This window comes from Eutrigla gurnardus (assembly GCF_963514095.1).
Source record: "Eutrigla gurnardus genome assembly, chromosome: 24".
NCBI classification, from domain to species: domain Eukaryota; kingdom Metazoa; phylum Chordata; class Actinopteri; order Perciformes; family Triglidae; genus Eutrigla; species Eutrigla gurnardus.
Window position 1 is genome coordinate 1,400,001 of NC_139935.1, and position 15,767 is coordinate 1,415,767.

A 15,767-nucleotide genomic window follows, 5' to 3' on the forward strand; every position below is an offset into this window, starting at 1 on the left:
CGACACAGAGGTGTTATATCCCCCCTTCAGAGTAAATCACACCGTTATGACAGAGAGTGCAGACGGGAGGCCGTCCAGCTGTTTCAGGGGAGGACTCGGTGGGGGAGACGAAGGGTGACGGGGGGTGGGGGTGGTGGGAGGGGGTGGTGAGGGGGTGGTGGGGGTAGGAGGGGGTGGGGATCTCAGGCCTGAGCGGTGCCAGCCAAAGAAAACATTTAAGAGGTTTTTAAAAAGTGCTAGCGTGTGCCAGTTCCTCCCCACATCAGAGACGCCTGGAAACTACCGTCGGGAGGAAAACAGCTGAGAGGGGGGAAAAGACGAAGGGAATTATCTTATTTTCTCCTCCACGCCGAGGTCAGAGGTCAGCGTCTTCATATTAAGGGGATAGAGGCAGGTGTTTGCTGGCCTGGACTCATTATCCAGAGACACCCACATGAAGCTGCACTTTTTCATCTCTGGATTTAAGATGCAGACGTGGGGTTTACGCATGCAGACACAGCGACTTTTAGTGGTTTTACTTGTAAACTAAAAACCCAGAGCTAATAGTCTGTCGTCTAAAAGAACAAACGAGATGTTAGTCTGCTGGCTGGAGAAGGGAGGGGAATTAACACGCATGCTTTCTTGTGGGGAGCGACAGACAGAATGTTAGAAAACACAAGGAGCTGAAATACGCTCACTGGGAGGCCGTTCTTTGATTCTTTTACATCCGTCATTTGTCCTGAACAAGAAAAACGCTCATAAAGCCTCAGTCTTCAGTCCTGGGCCAAACTAAAAGCAGCCTGTTTTTCAGGACGGGAATCAAAAATCCTGGAACAGAGAGCCGAGCGGATGTAATGTTAATGTAGCACGACAGGAAAGGCCGTCAGCTTGTGATTTTGGTTTCACTTTTCCAACATATAGGCTGCAAAACCATCAGATTCACAAGCCGAGACCAAAACACGAGCTCTTCAAAGCACCAACTTTAGCTCAGAATGTCCCAAAATGTCTTTCAAAGCTGAAATGACCAGTTTGGACCGATTATTCCGGCAACAAGACTTTAAGGAGCCCGACCTCGGCTCGCCGTCTCTGGGTTTATTTTAGGGCCGTGAATCCCAAACGTGGCTGCTGGGGATCCAAACCATCGAGACCCAGCTCACAACAGGCCTCATGTGTTATTAAAAACACATACATGTTGGATTATTTATTAATAAAATATGAGAACAATACGATCATTCAGGCTCCCTCTGGTGGCTCAAATGTGTACTGCAGATATGAGGGTAGAAGACTATGGATTTACGACCCTCCTTTGGGTCACGACCCCGTCTCAGGGAATGTGTGGACACTGGGCTAAAGAAGACGTGGAGATGTTCACCTCTGTGACGACCTGCAGGTCTTTGAGGTAGGTGCGCTCCGTGGTCAGCAGCTCCTTGGCGATGAAGTAGGCCTTGTCTGTGGGAAACCTCTGGACACAAACAGAAACATGAGGTGGCTCCATCCACTGGTACCTTATTAAAAGGTGTTTTATTCTTCTTGAACCTACCTTCCTCCTCGCCTCCTCCTCCTCCTCGTTGCGGATACATCCGGCGTCTGTGAGCAGCGGGCTGGTGAGAGGCGACAGAAGGCGTACCTCAGGGCTCTGACCCAGGACGACGGCGCTGCCCATCCCCCGGCCATTAATGGAGCCGTTGAGGACCACATGGGGACTTCCTGATGGAGAGTCATCGGAGCCGGGACTTTCTGGGGGAGGAGAGGAATATGGGGAGATGGAGAAAAGGAAACGGGGACGGGAACAGAACAAAGAGTGAGATAAAAGGAGAAGGACAGAGTTAAAATAAAATTACATGATCTCTTCCATATCATTTAATTGTTAAAGTGACATTTTCATTCTTTCCTCAAACTCTTCTCAGAGGAGGAAGTGGTTTCTACATCCACTCAGCAATGGACTAATCAATCAAATGAAGCACGGGTCAGGACCCGGCTGTCAGGCTCAGGCAGGTCGTCACATGACAAAAATGCTACGATCACTTAACTCTGAAGGAGGCTACATGTTACTACTCTACTTGGCTCTAAAACACCGTTAAACAGGGGAGAAGCTAAATGTTAGTAAGGAGCTACGATGAGACGGTCGGGTTATTATCAGTGCATTATAAGGGCAATGCTTTAAAAGCAGTCAAGCTCTCAGATTCATTTTCTGTTCATCAATAAATCAATTGTTTACATTTCCCTTACAATGCACTTTGGATATGATCTAAAATGGTCTGTTTGAATGGAAGTCTGGTATGATTGAGGGTCACTACGGAGGTTTACTACATGCTACTAGATTGTGACTGTATACTTGCCCAGGTGCAAAGTTTTCCAAAGAGTCCACTGTTACACACCAAACGGGATCATGGGTAAAAACCATGGCAACCACTGAGTGCAGATCTGTGTCGGTGCTATAAAAGAACCTTCCACCGTACAAAAAAAATCAACTATGACGACATCAATAAAAAAAATAACACGTGAAAACAACGAGCTGGACAACATGCAACACGTGTGCACACGCACAACACCGAACACACAACCAACGCTACGCTACAGGCTAGCTAGCACGACACGAGACACGGGGGTCACAGGGGTCACAGGGGTCAGGCGGGCTGAGGGGACGGGGGCTTCGGTTTGCTCCACAGAAGATTCTGGAGTCCCTTTTCTTGGAACATACAAGGTGTTTTTATTAAAGTGTACAGTTACAGTGTTAAAACGAGAGATGAGGGCAAAGAAACAAAACGAGTAAAACCGACAAAGAAAAATCCAGTGGGTGTTTTCTTGCAACGAAAATAAAAAGGTGCAGGAATACAAAGTGTTACAAGAGTGACAAAGAAAAGCCAAGAGGGAAAGTTATCATTCCAACGCCGTTCCTAGAGATAAAAAGATGCAAAATGCCACCAAGCAGAAACTCAGAGGAGCCAGAAAGCCGGTTTATCCCTTTAAAAGCAGCCAGTAAAGCCAGTAAACGTGTGTTATGTAAACAGGAAGGAGGCGTGACGCTAAAACGCCACATTAAACCATTTAAATCCTCTAAATTAAAGAAGGTAGTTAGACATTTTGGGAAACGTGCAGCGTTTCGGTGAGATGAGATGCGATAACTCTTGGCAAGTGCATTTTTTTTAACCATAAACGTTGAACTATTTGCTTTAAGCAGCTCGAGTCAAACATCAACAGCTTTTATACCGCAGAAGAAACGACACTTTTTAGATCCAGAAATAAACAAATTACAATCTGCAGCAGCAGCAAGTTAACCAGTCGACCCAACTCCAGTGTTCCTGTGTGTGTGTGTGTGTGTGTGTGTGTGTGTGTGTGTGTGTGTGTGTGTGTGTGTGTGTGTCCATCTTCTGACAATACTCAGACTTTCACACTTTAAACTGCCTCTCGACCACATCTTTGTTTTTGCACGTTTGCGTTTAACCTGACTTGACTTGTCTGTCTCCTCGCCTCTCGCTCGCCGTTAAACACTAAAACACTGGAGTTCAGTCGTCCTCGTTTTTATCTTTAACATGCACAGTGAGGAAAAAAGAAAACCTGGGGCGGAATCACAAATGGTTTCTAAATATTTGAAAAAGACGAGAAGATGCTGTTTAAATAATAATGACTCTTTTGGAACGAGTAAAAGGCATGAAGCTGGAACATCAGACAACGAGGAATAAAAACAGGAACATTTCTAGAGTTTGTGTTTTCTGCTTCCTCAAACACCTGAAACCATTCTCAGCCCCGTGACAGAAAGAATGAGATAAAAGCATTCAGAGTAAAGGAAAGGTGAGAAAACAGCTTTACAAAGCATGAAGCGTGAACATTGTGTGTACAAGCAGCAGCTGTGAGGAAAGAAAAGGTAGTTTGATATTCATGAACATGTGGGGAAGAAGGTCAGTCTGAAATTACAAATCCAGATTTAAACTATTTAGTTCACAAGCGTGTGCTAATTAATGCCATCTCTGCAGGCAGCCGGCAGAACACCTTCAATTAAACGCTGCTGTAACCACGGCGACCAGGGACCCTTCGTGTGTGTGTGTGTGTGTGTGTGCGGTTGCAGTGCACGCCGCGGGGGGCGGAGCCAAGCAAAGCAGACGGCCGCGAGCGCTCACGGGTTTGACGGCGTGTTTGATCGATGCTCGTTGTGTGAAAGAAGAAGAAAAGAAAAGTGTAAGATCTGCAAATGTGGAGTTATTATCAAAAATACAAATATAAAAAGGTTCGTACCCCAGCTGGTGTAAATCTATTCAACACTTCCTCGACTAGTCGTCGATACAAAAAGAGAGTCGGCCACAAAGAGTCTACAAAACACCCAGGTTACAGTGCAAGTTGCCCACGACAGACAGAGAGACAGACAGCAGACAGACAGCAGACAGACAGACAGACAGACAGACAGACAGAGAGACAGACAGACAGACAGACAGACAGACAGACAGCAGACAGACAGGAACTAGCGAGGCCAGCGTGTTGCTCTACTCCGTCTACCAACATTCAGATAAGCTGTACAATTAAAGGGGAACAGCGATCCAGCCCAAACAACCACAGAGATCCTCATGGTTTCCCCTTTAAACCACCACCGACATCTTTTCATCCACGAACCCCAGCTATCATCATAAAGCCTCCTATTGCACAAGACAACAGTGAAATATTTATCAAAGTGTGGTTTAGAGAAAATGCTACATTAGGACACTAAACGTTATCACAACAGACGACGGCGACGCCACCTTCAACACTTCCTGTTTCTGAGCTACGACCATCAGGATGCTAATTCATCCTGAACTGAAGACCAGTTTAATAACATGGATGCTATCGAAGACTTGGAGGTGAGTCCTCCCCCACAGAAACTAGGATTCTACATGTAGAAGGGTTTCCTAACACAGTCCTGTACTCTCCATCTGCACATCCACAGGGAATGTAAAGTTATTAAGTTATGGCACATTGTGAGGGGAGTTCACCTACAGCAGACTGAAGTGTGTTAAAAGACTACAAGTCAGCAGTTTGCATACAAAATTCAATACAAAAATGAGGATTGTGTGCTTTAGAAACGACGTATTATTGATTTAAAGGTGTTTTCTACGAGTTTTAAACAGTTTATGTGTGACGCACTAAACTGTGTTTATTGAATGGCTAATAAGAGGCCGGACTACTCGTCTCCCTTCAGCAGCTGAACACCCGCCCTCCCACGTCTTCCTCGTTGAAGCGGTAGCACCCGTCCTCCTCCTCCCCCTCGCCCTCCTGCCCCTCCTCCAGCTGGAGGCTCCCGAAGGAGAACTTGCTGCGCGGCAGCGGGGACGAGTTCACGCCGTTGGAGTTGACGGAGTTCATGGAGCTGACGGCCGCCGGGTTGCCGTACATTAAGGGCTGGCTGTACGCGCTGCTGCCCGTGTCCGACTCCGTGTCGCTGGTGTCGCTGCCGCTGCTCGTCGAGCCGTCGATCATCTGGACCGGCTGGTTCAGGTTGTTGTGGTTGTTGTTACGCGCGGCGGCGGGGTCGTGACCTGGCTTCCCCTGGCGACCGAACAGCCGCTGCACCGCGTGGGAGCGCTGCTGACCCGGAAGCGCGATGCTCCCCCCGTGGTTGCCGTTGGTCATGATCATTCGCCGCTCCGTCGGGGCGGAGCACGGCGCCTGGCCGTGCGTCCCGCGGCGAGGGGAGTCGTGCTGGTGGAGCGGCGTGGACGTCAGCTGGCTCAGGATGAACGGATCGGTCTCCGAGCGGTTTCGCACGTTGTCGTTGTGGTAGGGTTTGGCGAAATGTGGCGGCACGCGGTTGGAGGTGATCGGGGAGAAGCTGCCGTAGTGGTGCGGCGGGTGGGACGGCGGCGGGTGGGACGGCGGCGGGACGGTCGGGGTTTCTATTCCCGGACGTTTACTGAAATAATGCCCGCCGTCGTCCCAACGCGGGGCCGAGCGCGGCGGCTGCCCGTGGCCGTTGGTCATCTCGGCGTGACTGAGGGAGTTGGTGCGGTGGTGGAAGCTGCTGATCACCGGACTGGAGCACTGGCTCCGAGTCCCCGCCCCCCGCGGGCGCCCGAGCGCCGCGCCCTGCCGCTCTCGGCCCTGGAAGATCTCGTCCAGCAGCGTGCTGTGGAGCGGCGGGCGGCCCTGAAACGAGCCTCCGTTGGGCAACGCGTCGTCATCCGTTAGCTCGTGACTAAACTTAGACACCGGAGACTGATCTACCGCGCTTCTGTTACCCAGCATGCCTTGCTGCTGCAACCCCATCATACCCTGCTGCTGATGCGGCTGCTGCATCAGCCCCTGGTGATTGGTGTGGTAGAACCCGTTTACAGCCCCGAACAGACTCCCAGCATGCCCCCCGTTGTGACTGCCGACCCCATGCTTATCATACACACACGGCTCGTCGGCGTTGCCGTCGCGTGCGGCGCCGTGACCCCTGGGGGCCCGGCTGACCTTCGCCACATCACATTCACTGTCTATGTCGCTGCAGTCTATGTAAGGGATAGAGGAGCTGCTGCCTTTGTTTGCCCTGCAGGATGGACCTGGGTTGAGGAAGTGCGGGTCCGGTGCCGATCCGGTGCCGTGGTGGTTCTGTCGGGGCTGAGTCGGGTCCGAGCCGGGCACCGCCGCTGTGTCGTGGAAGCCGTTGGTGGTGGATGTGGCGGCCGGCGGCTCCTCGGCACCGTTACAGTCCAGTCTGGAGTCCGGCTGGTCTGTCGACGGGACGGACGTGGCACTCTGGGAAACGCAGACACCAACACGTCTTATATAACTGGATTACTTCATGACTTTGAATAGAGAGGACAAAGAGGAAGCAGACCGACTCCCTGGAGCTGCTCGGGACAAAAACAGCTTTGTACTTTTGGCCGCAGAGCAGCTCCAGATTTCCAAAATACAGAGACGTAATAAAGAACAGTCTGGAAATGTTTCACCAAAACCCAAGACTCCTGGTGAACACGAGTGTCTGTTGGTGTTACCTCTTTTGGCACTTGTGATCTGAAGGATGAAGACTGAGGGGTCATGCCGCTGTTGGACAGGATCTTACTGTGCTTCCTGAAACCAGAGGACGAGGTCAGACCGCGTCCAAACAGGAGAACAGAAACATGATTCCTGATGGATGAATCTAAACAAAAAGGACGGAGCTTCACCTTTCAAATGGAAGTTTCTTGAGCTCCGTGTCTTTCACGTAATCGATGATCTGCTTCTGGGTTCGACCGCTGCAGGTGTACAGAGAGGTAGCGAGGTGATGAAAGAAACACTGAACCAACGATGGTTTTCTGGACTTACCCTTACCTGAACCGGAACGAGGATCCTCTGGTGAAGAGGATGGGCTTGGGTTTGGGCTTGGGCTCCTCAAAGAGCCTGAAGAAGGCGTGATACTCCACGCAGATCTTCCAGAAGATCTTACAGCAGTCCCTGCTGGCCATGGCGAACTCCAGCGTGTCGTGGTGGGCGCTCTGCTGGAAGATGCGGAGGGCCGGTGTGAGTTTGGACGGATGGAGGGAGGAAACAAGAGCTGGAGGCTAAAGGAGGCGTGGTGTGGACTTACTGCGGGGTCGGCTCGCAGCTTGATCAGGAACCTTTTGCGCTTGAAGCTGAGCTTGCGAACCTTGGACCAGTTGAAGGCGTTGATTTTTGTGTAACCCTGAAAAATCACGACATCACGAGAAGGTCATTCATGTCATAAAAGGAAAGATAAATCCAATAAAGATGTACAAGCGCCCTCTACGTCCCAAAACACAAGTAAGTAAGGAATTTACAGCTCGTCCTGGGTTGCCAGGTTTGATATTGATGGTTTTACCTGAAAAACCAGCACTCCGATGTGCGCCACGGCCAGACTGAGTTTAGTTCCCTCCCGGTCCTTGGCCGGGTGCAGGCGGACGCCGTACATCTCCAACCGCCGAGCGATCTCCAGCAGCTGGTAGTCCGACTCGGCCGGAGTCTGCCCGCTGAGGAGGAGAGGATCAATCTGTTCACGCTAAGTGTTACCGTTTGTGCTGTATGTATGCACCAGGTGGTAGACATGGCCCATTCCCATGTTTCCATTTCAGATTTATTGTGAGGATAAAAACAAACAATCTTAAAATACACCGCAGGATCGGTTGGCAACTCCCTCTGTGGGCGCAAAGAAATCTGCCACGTCAGACGTTTGTTTCCGTCAGCAAATCTGAAAATAGCTTCCTGTTTCCTGTATGAGCTGCTGAATTAGCCACTTCCTTCCTGTGTGGGCGAGGGGGGGGGGGCTATGTGGTGCAGTGTGACCGAGACGCCGTGGTTTTTGTCTTGCAGCTCTGATCTGTGGTCGAGGCAGGTTTTAGGGGATTTGCATCTCCAGAAAACAAGGACAACAAGTTGTGTTTGCAGAGAAAACCGCTATGATGTAAACGGGGTGTGTGTGTGTGTGTGTGTGTGTGTGTGTGTGTGTGTGTGTGTGTGTGGTCCCAGGGGCACATTGTGGTGTGTTTGCAGCCACCTCTACAGGGGAGGGATTACAAGTGTGTGTGTGTGTGTGTGTGTGTGTGTGTGTGTGTGTGTGTGTGTGTGTGTGTGTGTGTGTGTGTGTGTGTGTGTGTGTGTGTGTGTGTGTGTGTGTGTGAGCACTTGTGGTTTAAGAGATAAACATCTCTGCAGGAGGGAGGCATATGGGTGTGTTTGTGAGTTTACATTTGAATATAAATAGAGAAACGTGTGTGTGTGTGTGTGTGTGTGTGTGTGTGTGTGTGTGTGTGTGTGTGTGTGTGTGTGTGTGTGTGTGTGTTGATGGTCAAAACAATTACTCAGACACCTTAAAGCTCAACGGCACCCGGAAACTGATCTCAAATCAGACTCAAGCTCGGCTCAGTGCTGTTTTCCAAGCAGGATAACCGAGACCAGCTGTTTACAGGTCAACGGTGCTGCTGAAGCAACTTCATAACGAGTTCACTTTTTCATTCAAGATCATACGGTGTAATTCTACAGGATCTATTAGAGCTGCAGTAAAATAATCTGTTGATCTTGTACAAGCTGCAGGTCTGAACATCCAGTAACACGCGAGCAGACACGTCAGTGTAACTCACGCATGCTTGCGGTGGCACTCGGTGATCTTGTCTCGGATGGCGTCCTGGTCAGGCAGGTACTTGTTGTGGAGGAGATGCTGCCAGCTCTGCGTCTCGTCGAAATCTCCGATCTCGGCTGATGGAGGAGGGAGAGGGAGTGAAAACGAGGAGAGAAACGGGGTGGAAAGATAAACACATACACACACACACACACACACACAGACACACACACACACACACAGACACACACACACACACACACACACACACACACACACACAGACACACACAGACACACACACACACACACACACACACACACACACACACACACACACACACACACACACACACACACACACACACACACAGTTCATTTGTTATTCATCATCTACTGTGGATCAGATGAAGTGTAGCGTCTCCATCTGTCCACACTCCAGCGATAACAAACCCCCCCAATCGTGTACTGTATCGCCCGCAGGTGCACATACAGGCTGCACGGTTACCACGGCGACCAAGTGATAATCGTCACCATGCTGTGCCGTCACCCGGCCGCCGTCTGCAGACTGAATTGAGTCCATAAATTCTACATCCTTCACATACGGCGCTGAATACATAAGAACGGTTGGCGGCGCAGGTGGAAGCCAGGCGCCGAAATAAAAGGTTCAGATCATTCAAGCGGTTAAACAGACGGGACACTGATGCTTCCTGTCACTGGAGGGACAATGTGAGGAGACACACGAGCATCGAGCGCTGCTGAAATAACCCCAAAGGGAATATCTGTCATGTAAAGTCCACGTGCTTTTAAATTAAATAAGACTAAAGTCCATTTTCAGACATGCAAAACGTAACAAAATGCTTTTTCTTATTCAGGCATTTGCCCGTGAAGCTAGCGTGATATTTGGTGTGTGAGAGGGAATTATTTAAATCGTGTGCACTTACACTGGATGATGTGGGAGACCATGAGAGCGGCGCTGGTGTCGTTACAGATGAGACGGCCGCACGCCAGGTCGCGTTTGATTTGGAGGGCGAACAGATACCTGCAGGTGGGATAAACCAGCAGGAATAAACCAGCAGGAATAAACCAGGTGGGATAAACCAGCACAAATAAACCAGCAGGAATAAACCAGTATGAATAAACCAGCAGGAATACACCAGCAGGAATATACCAGCAGGAATAAACCAGCAGGAATAAACCAGCAGGAATACACCAGCAGGAATATACCAGCAGGAATAAACCAGCAGGAATATACCAGCAGGAATATACCAGCAGGAATATACCAGCAGGAATAAACCAGCAGGAATAAACCAGGAGGAATACACCAGCAGGAATAAACCAGGTGGGATAAACCAGGAGGAATAAACCAGCAGGAATAAACCAGGAGGAATACACCAGCAGGAATAAACCAGGTGGGATAAACCAGGAGGAATAAACCAGCACAAATAAACCAGCAGGAATAAACCAGGAGGAATACACCAGCAGGAATAAACCAGGTGGGATAAACCAGGAGGAATAAACCAGCACAAATAAACCAGCAGGAATAAACCAGGAGGAATAAACCAGTAGGTATATAAACCAGTATGAATAAACCAGCAGGAATACACCAGCAGGAATATACCAGCAGGAATAAACCAGCAGGAATAAACCAGCAGGAATAAACCAGGAGGAATAAACCAGCAGGAATAAACCAGTAGGAATAAACCAGCAGGAATAAACCAGGAGGAATAAACCAGCAGGAATAAACCAGTAGGTATATAAACCAGTATGAATAAACCAGCAGGAATACACCAGCAGGAATATACCAGCAGGAATAAACCAGGTGGGATAAAGCAGGAGGAATAAACCAGCAGGAATAAACCAGTATGAATAAACCAGCAGGAATAAACCAGGAGGAATAAACCAGGAGGAATAAACCAGCAGGAATAAACCAGCAGGAATAAACCAGTAGGAATAAACCAGCAGGAATAAACCAGCAGGAATAAACCAGCAGGAATAAACCAGCAGGATATACACAGAGTGTTCCCAGCATGCACTTCATTCCAATCAAGAAACAGCAGAGACAGCGATATGAAGAAGAAGAAGAAGAAGAAGAAGAAGAAGAAGAAGAAGAAGAAGAAGAAGAAGAAGAAGAAGAAGAAGAAGAAGAAGAAGAAGAAGAAGAAGAAGAAGAAACCTACAATCTCGTGTTTTTATGTATGTTTGGAGGATTTGCTGCAGGACAAAGTCAGTAAACGGACTAAATTCACCAGAATAGAAGAATGAAAGAGAGTTCAGCCTCGACTTGCTGTGTGAGAGTGAACAGTGAGCCGGCTGGCAGAGCTGCAGGTTCAGAGTGCATCCATGCGTGGAGATGAGTGTGGGATTAATGGTCCACAGCAGCTTTTTAATGCCGGATCCAATTCACCTTTTAGAACGCCATCTCTAATAAACTTAATGAGGCCGTGGCGAGTTCTGATGTGGGTTTTTCTGTTGCCTGGAGTCATTTTACTACAATCAAGAACGCTGCAGCAGTTTAGAGTGAAATACATTCTGCCAGTTCTAGAGTGCTAAGAAGAAAGGTTAATAAAAGGCTAATATCATATCTTTTCTCCCATCTGTCCGTCTACACATAATCACCCCGTCGGTGTCCAAAGGAAACCGTGACAACGGCGAAGTGCCGAGAGAGCGAACCAAAAGGCTGTGTGCCCACTTCCTGTTTCAGCTGGCTCACGCCAAGACGCTCTGAGATCAGTGGAAGAAACCGGCCGGCTGAAGGACTTCAGTGGAAAATATGTAAAGCTCTCTGAGTCGGTGGTGATATGTTCTGGTAAATTAAAGTAATAATCCTCCAAAATATCATCACGACAAATAAAACTGGATCGATATCATGAGATCCCCTCCCAGAGGTCTGGGCCCACTTCCTGCTTGGCTCAGGTCTCACGTAGGTCAAAGGGCACCGCAGCATCATGGGAAAAATGTGGCGAGTCAACGTTTTTGTACCGTAGCTTGACGTCCTGAATGAGCTGAGAGGACCAAAAAGAGCACCGCCGGGCTCCTTCAGACTAAACAACACAGCAAGGCTCCATCCAAAGATGGAGGCGGACATTTATCCTGTATCATGTGATCTTCACCATGTGTCTTCCAGAGTGACACACACATCTTTTTATGTTAAAACAGGCCTTTTATCCCTGCTATGGATGAAAAGCGGTCAGAAGATTCACGTCCTTTGAACTGGTTTTGGAACAACAAATGTTTTCATGAGCCTGGTTCCCAGAAAGGGAAGAAAATAACGTGTTTGATGTCATCAGTGTGAATGATTTAGAAGCAAGAAGCACAAAACAAGATGCAAACATGGAGGAGCTCAGTGTTCAGACACAGCCGTCTAAACAGCAGGTCTTTGAACGTGAGGCTGGTCCTCGGATAGGTGTGGTTTCTGAAGACCTACCGAGTCAGCTCCTCCAACAGCTGCGTGTGGTCGGGAGGGAAGAACTTCACCACAAAACGAAGGATGGTGTTTTTAGGCCCTGAAGATGAGAGGAACATATATATATACACACACCATCACTGTTATATATTCTAATCATGACATTCTACTTATCATTCAGATGGATTATTATCAGGGGAAACTACGAATGCATGGTGTTTGAAGTCTGCTTACGTCTGATCTGTTTCAGTGTCGGCTTCAGCAGATCCAGCCACACCTGTGGAGGACAGAGCTCAGCGTTACTGGGATCACATCGCTGGAGAGACAACGACCTTAGTTGGAGTGCGTTAAATCGAAGTAAACAGTCTGTATTTTCCTATAATAAACGTCAAAATAAAATAAAGCTTAATAAAGCACACTGTATCTCATCCAACGCTGCCTTTGATCTGCAGGGGACTATATTTGGTTATGGGTTACTTATTACGTCTATAAAATTCCCACTTTCTACCATAAACAAGATAAGAAACTCCCAGTTATCTCCTTTAATGTACCGCTTCATATATTTGTGTGCACGTCTGCAGACAGTGTTCCATTATTTCTTCAGCGTTATATCATTTCTTCCATGGATTCATTTCTAAGAAGGCGTTTTTTAAGCCCAGGACACTGAGATGCACAGTGAGAGTCCAGCGTTTGAGCACACGGATGTATTTGTATGTGCATACTGTGAGATTAATGGCTAACTTTTCATTTATTAGAAGCTTTTTTATGCAGATTCTAGCTGCAGATGTTAGTTAGGATCTGCAGACTCTCCTGGAACGATGTGCAAACTATCACAAGCAGCTGCTCCTCCATAAAAGAGGTGGAACAACTGAGTCCAGGTTAAAACCACATAGATGTAGATGAAGATATGCAAAACAGGAAGCTTCTCTCTCTCCATGTGTGCAGAGAGTGGACCCATGTGACTGAAAGAGAGCAAGCTCTCACTTAGCACATTGAGGATTTGGGGGGGAAATCCTCTGAATGTCCTGTGAAGACCTTTGGATGCTAAATGGATAAACTGATGTGGGTTTTAAGGCAACGCTGCTGTTAGAAGGTTGTCGCTGCAGACCAGGGCAACAAAGGGAATGTTATTTACTGCATGAACAGATGGTGATAAATGCGTCTCACCGTCATCTTGCGGTGGTCCTGGTACTCCAGTCCAAAGTAGTCTCCCTCCGCCACGTTGAGATGCACACACACCAGGTCGAACAGCACTTTACCGGGGGAACGTTGCTGCAGAGAAGACGGGGAAGGAAAGTTCAAATTAAACCGGAGAGGACCGGAGAGGTGAGGAGGAGGAAAGGGAAGGAACAGCATCTCATCTGCAGATAAGAGAATTACCACGTGTGTCATCTCCCTTCCCTTAAACTTCACAAATAGGACTCATTTCTAAAAAAGAGAGAGGAATGTGAGAGACACCGGAAAAAGCCGGCCTTGTGGACGCCATTTTCCCTAACGGACCTCTCCTCACTTAACGAGCCGCTGACCTTCGACCTTGATGGGAGGTCTCGGCTTCAGCTTTGGGTCTAATGAATAGCTGGAGGCTCAGCTGGGGGTGTTCAGAAACAACCGCAATGCCCCCTGGGAAGTATGCATGAGTAGCTCCACCTGATGTTAGCATGTAGCCTGCATACCAAACGGGCATCAAACAGGCTTCTCTCCAGAATCCGGGGTTTCCAAAACACAACTAAACCTAAAATTAGCAGAGCTGAGCTCCTCAGGGTCCCACCCTGAAGAGTCACAGCCTGCTATTATACATTCAGTGTGAATATGTAGTTATGTGCTTGAAAACATGCAGATATAATTATAGTCGACACGCGTACAAATTGTACATTTTTACATCATTCATTGGCTCGTCTCTCGCATTTCGAGCTCCAGAAATCTGTACAGAACTTCTTAAAAAGGACAGGCTGGAGGATTTACAACATTAAAAACATGTGCTGTTGTGAAGCTGGAAGGACAACAGGGAGAAAAATGAGGAGAAGAATCAGAGCGTTGAAGGCCAAGGTGCGAGCCAAGTCTGTCGCCATCTGGCTACCGTGTGTGTGTGTGTGTGTGTGTGTGTGTGTGTGTGTGTGTGTGTGTGTGTCCATCTGTTTCTGTGTGGTCAGCCTGTCCGTGGAGACACACCCACATACTGTACTCACACACACGCCTTTAAAGACAACAATGGTTCAGATCCCAACATGAAACCAACGATGTGAGGACGGAGACGCTGGGGTTTGAGTGGCAGATGTGACGATCAGGAGCTCAGGGATCCCCGTGTTTGGAGAGGATCCAGATCGGCTAATCGTGGTTTAACGGAGGTCACGGGAGGAGAGGAAGCGCAGGTTGAACCGGTTGGAAGAGAATCCCAAGAGCTCGTTTGTCTGCATTTATTTATTTGCATTTCTCTTTTGATTCTACTTTCACATTCGCTCTTAAAGAAGCAAAGCAACGTTGGGTTTGTTGGAGAGACAGCAGCTCCATCATGTGACTCAAGAACTTTCTTTGTGTACAAATCAAAATCCTGCAGAGGGAAGGAGACGAGGAACTTCTTTAAGACGAGGAACATTTCCAAGTATGTTTTGAGCAAAAGCAATTTCCTTGCAACTCAGCAAACTCCACTAAGGTTGCGTGCAGCGGGGAGATCTCCCGTATCACACTCAGGTAACGTGAGCTGCTGGAATGCAGCGGGGGAACGTCTCTGAGGCAAGCTTTGAATATCAGAACCAGTTAGAATAACAGGAACACGTGACGCGGGTCTGAGGCTGACCTGATGTCTGGATGGGATTCAATGCATACAAAGCTGCCAGGAAACGGCCTGAAAGTGACCGCAGCTGTAATGAAAAGGTGAGAGCAGAAGTGCAAACAGACCCGGATTCAGCTCTTTTTCTTTTTTCAGGTGGGAGGGAACTGGAGCGATCCTCTGAAAACAACATACTAACCGGCCAACTCCGATATGATCTAACCCACATTTAAGGATGGCACATTTGCAGCCTTTCACTTTCACAAAGAAGCAAAGACTCGGGGAATACGGTGTCCCAGCCTTTCACTAGTTCCTGTTATGCGTTTCTGATCTCACTTCCTCATCCCCTCGCCAGCAGAGGAAGTCCGAATGCATCACGCGATGGTCGTGTCTTAATGCTCGAGATCAAAAAGGTCAAGGATTGTGTGTCATCCATGTCTAATAAAACTCTAGAAGGTCACATTTAATCCTGGCATACTGTGAGATGACTATTATTTACAATCCAAAGCTTCCCACTACATTCCTGACGATGTGCGACTGTGACAGCGTTTTGTTTGTTCAGGCTGTAAACTTTTCAAACAACAAGCCGATGCTGCCGACTGAGTCAAAAGCTGC

At 48.3% G+C, this 15,767-nt stretch overlaps 1 protein-coding gene across 4 annotated transcripts in view; it reads right to left on the bottom strand.

The window, feature by feature from the left end:
• Positions 1-15,767, bottom strand: part of LOC311010134 (FERM, ARHGEF and pleckstrin domain-containing protein 1-like) — a 40,627-nt gene that overhangs the window by 10,053 nt on the left and 14,807 nt on the right. For 2 of the 4 annotated variants that reach the window (XM_084004665.1, XM_084004664.1), the window contains exons 3-15: positions 13,553-13,657; positions 12,620-12,662; positions 12,407-12,485; positions 9,924-10,021; positions 9,003-9,117; positions 7,748-7,895; positions 7,496-7,591; positions 7,240-7,406; positions 7,095-7,163; positions 6,924-6,999; positions 6,489-6,684; positions 1,520-1,716; positions 1,352-1,441 (exon numbers count right to left, since the gene is read on the bottom strand). In XM_084004665.1, coding sequence (XP_083860791.1) covers positions 1,352-1,441; positions 1,520-1,716; positions 6,489-6,684; positions 6,924-6,999; positions 7,095-7,163; positions 7,240-7,406; positions 7,496-7,591; positions 7,748-7,895; positions 9,003-9,117; positions 9,924-10,021; positions 12,407-12,485; positions 12,620-12,662; positions 13,553-13,657 — 1,479 coding nt within the window. The remainder of the gene's footprint in view (positions 1-1,351; positions 1,442-1,519; positions 1,717-6,488; positions 6,685-6,923; positions 7,000-7,094; positions 7,164-7,239; positions 7,407-7,495; positions 7,592-7,747; positions 7,896-9,002; positions 9,118-9,923; positions 10,022-12,406; positions 12,486-12,619; positions 12,663-13,552; positions 13,658-15,767) is intronic. The other 2 variants (XM_084004667.1, XM_084004666.1) reach the window with 2 other exon arrangements.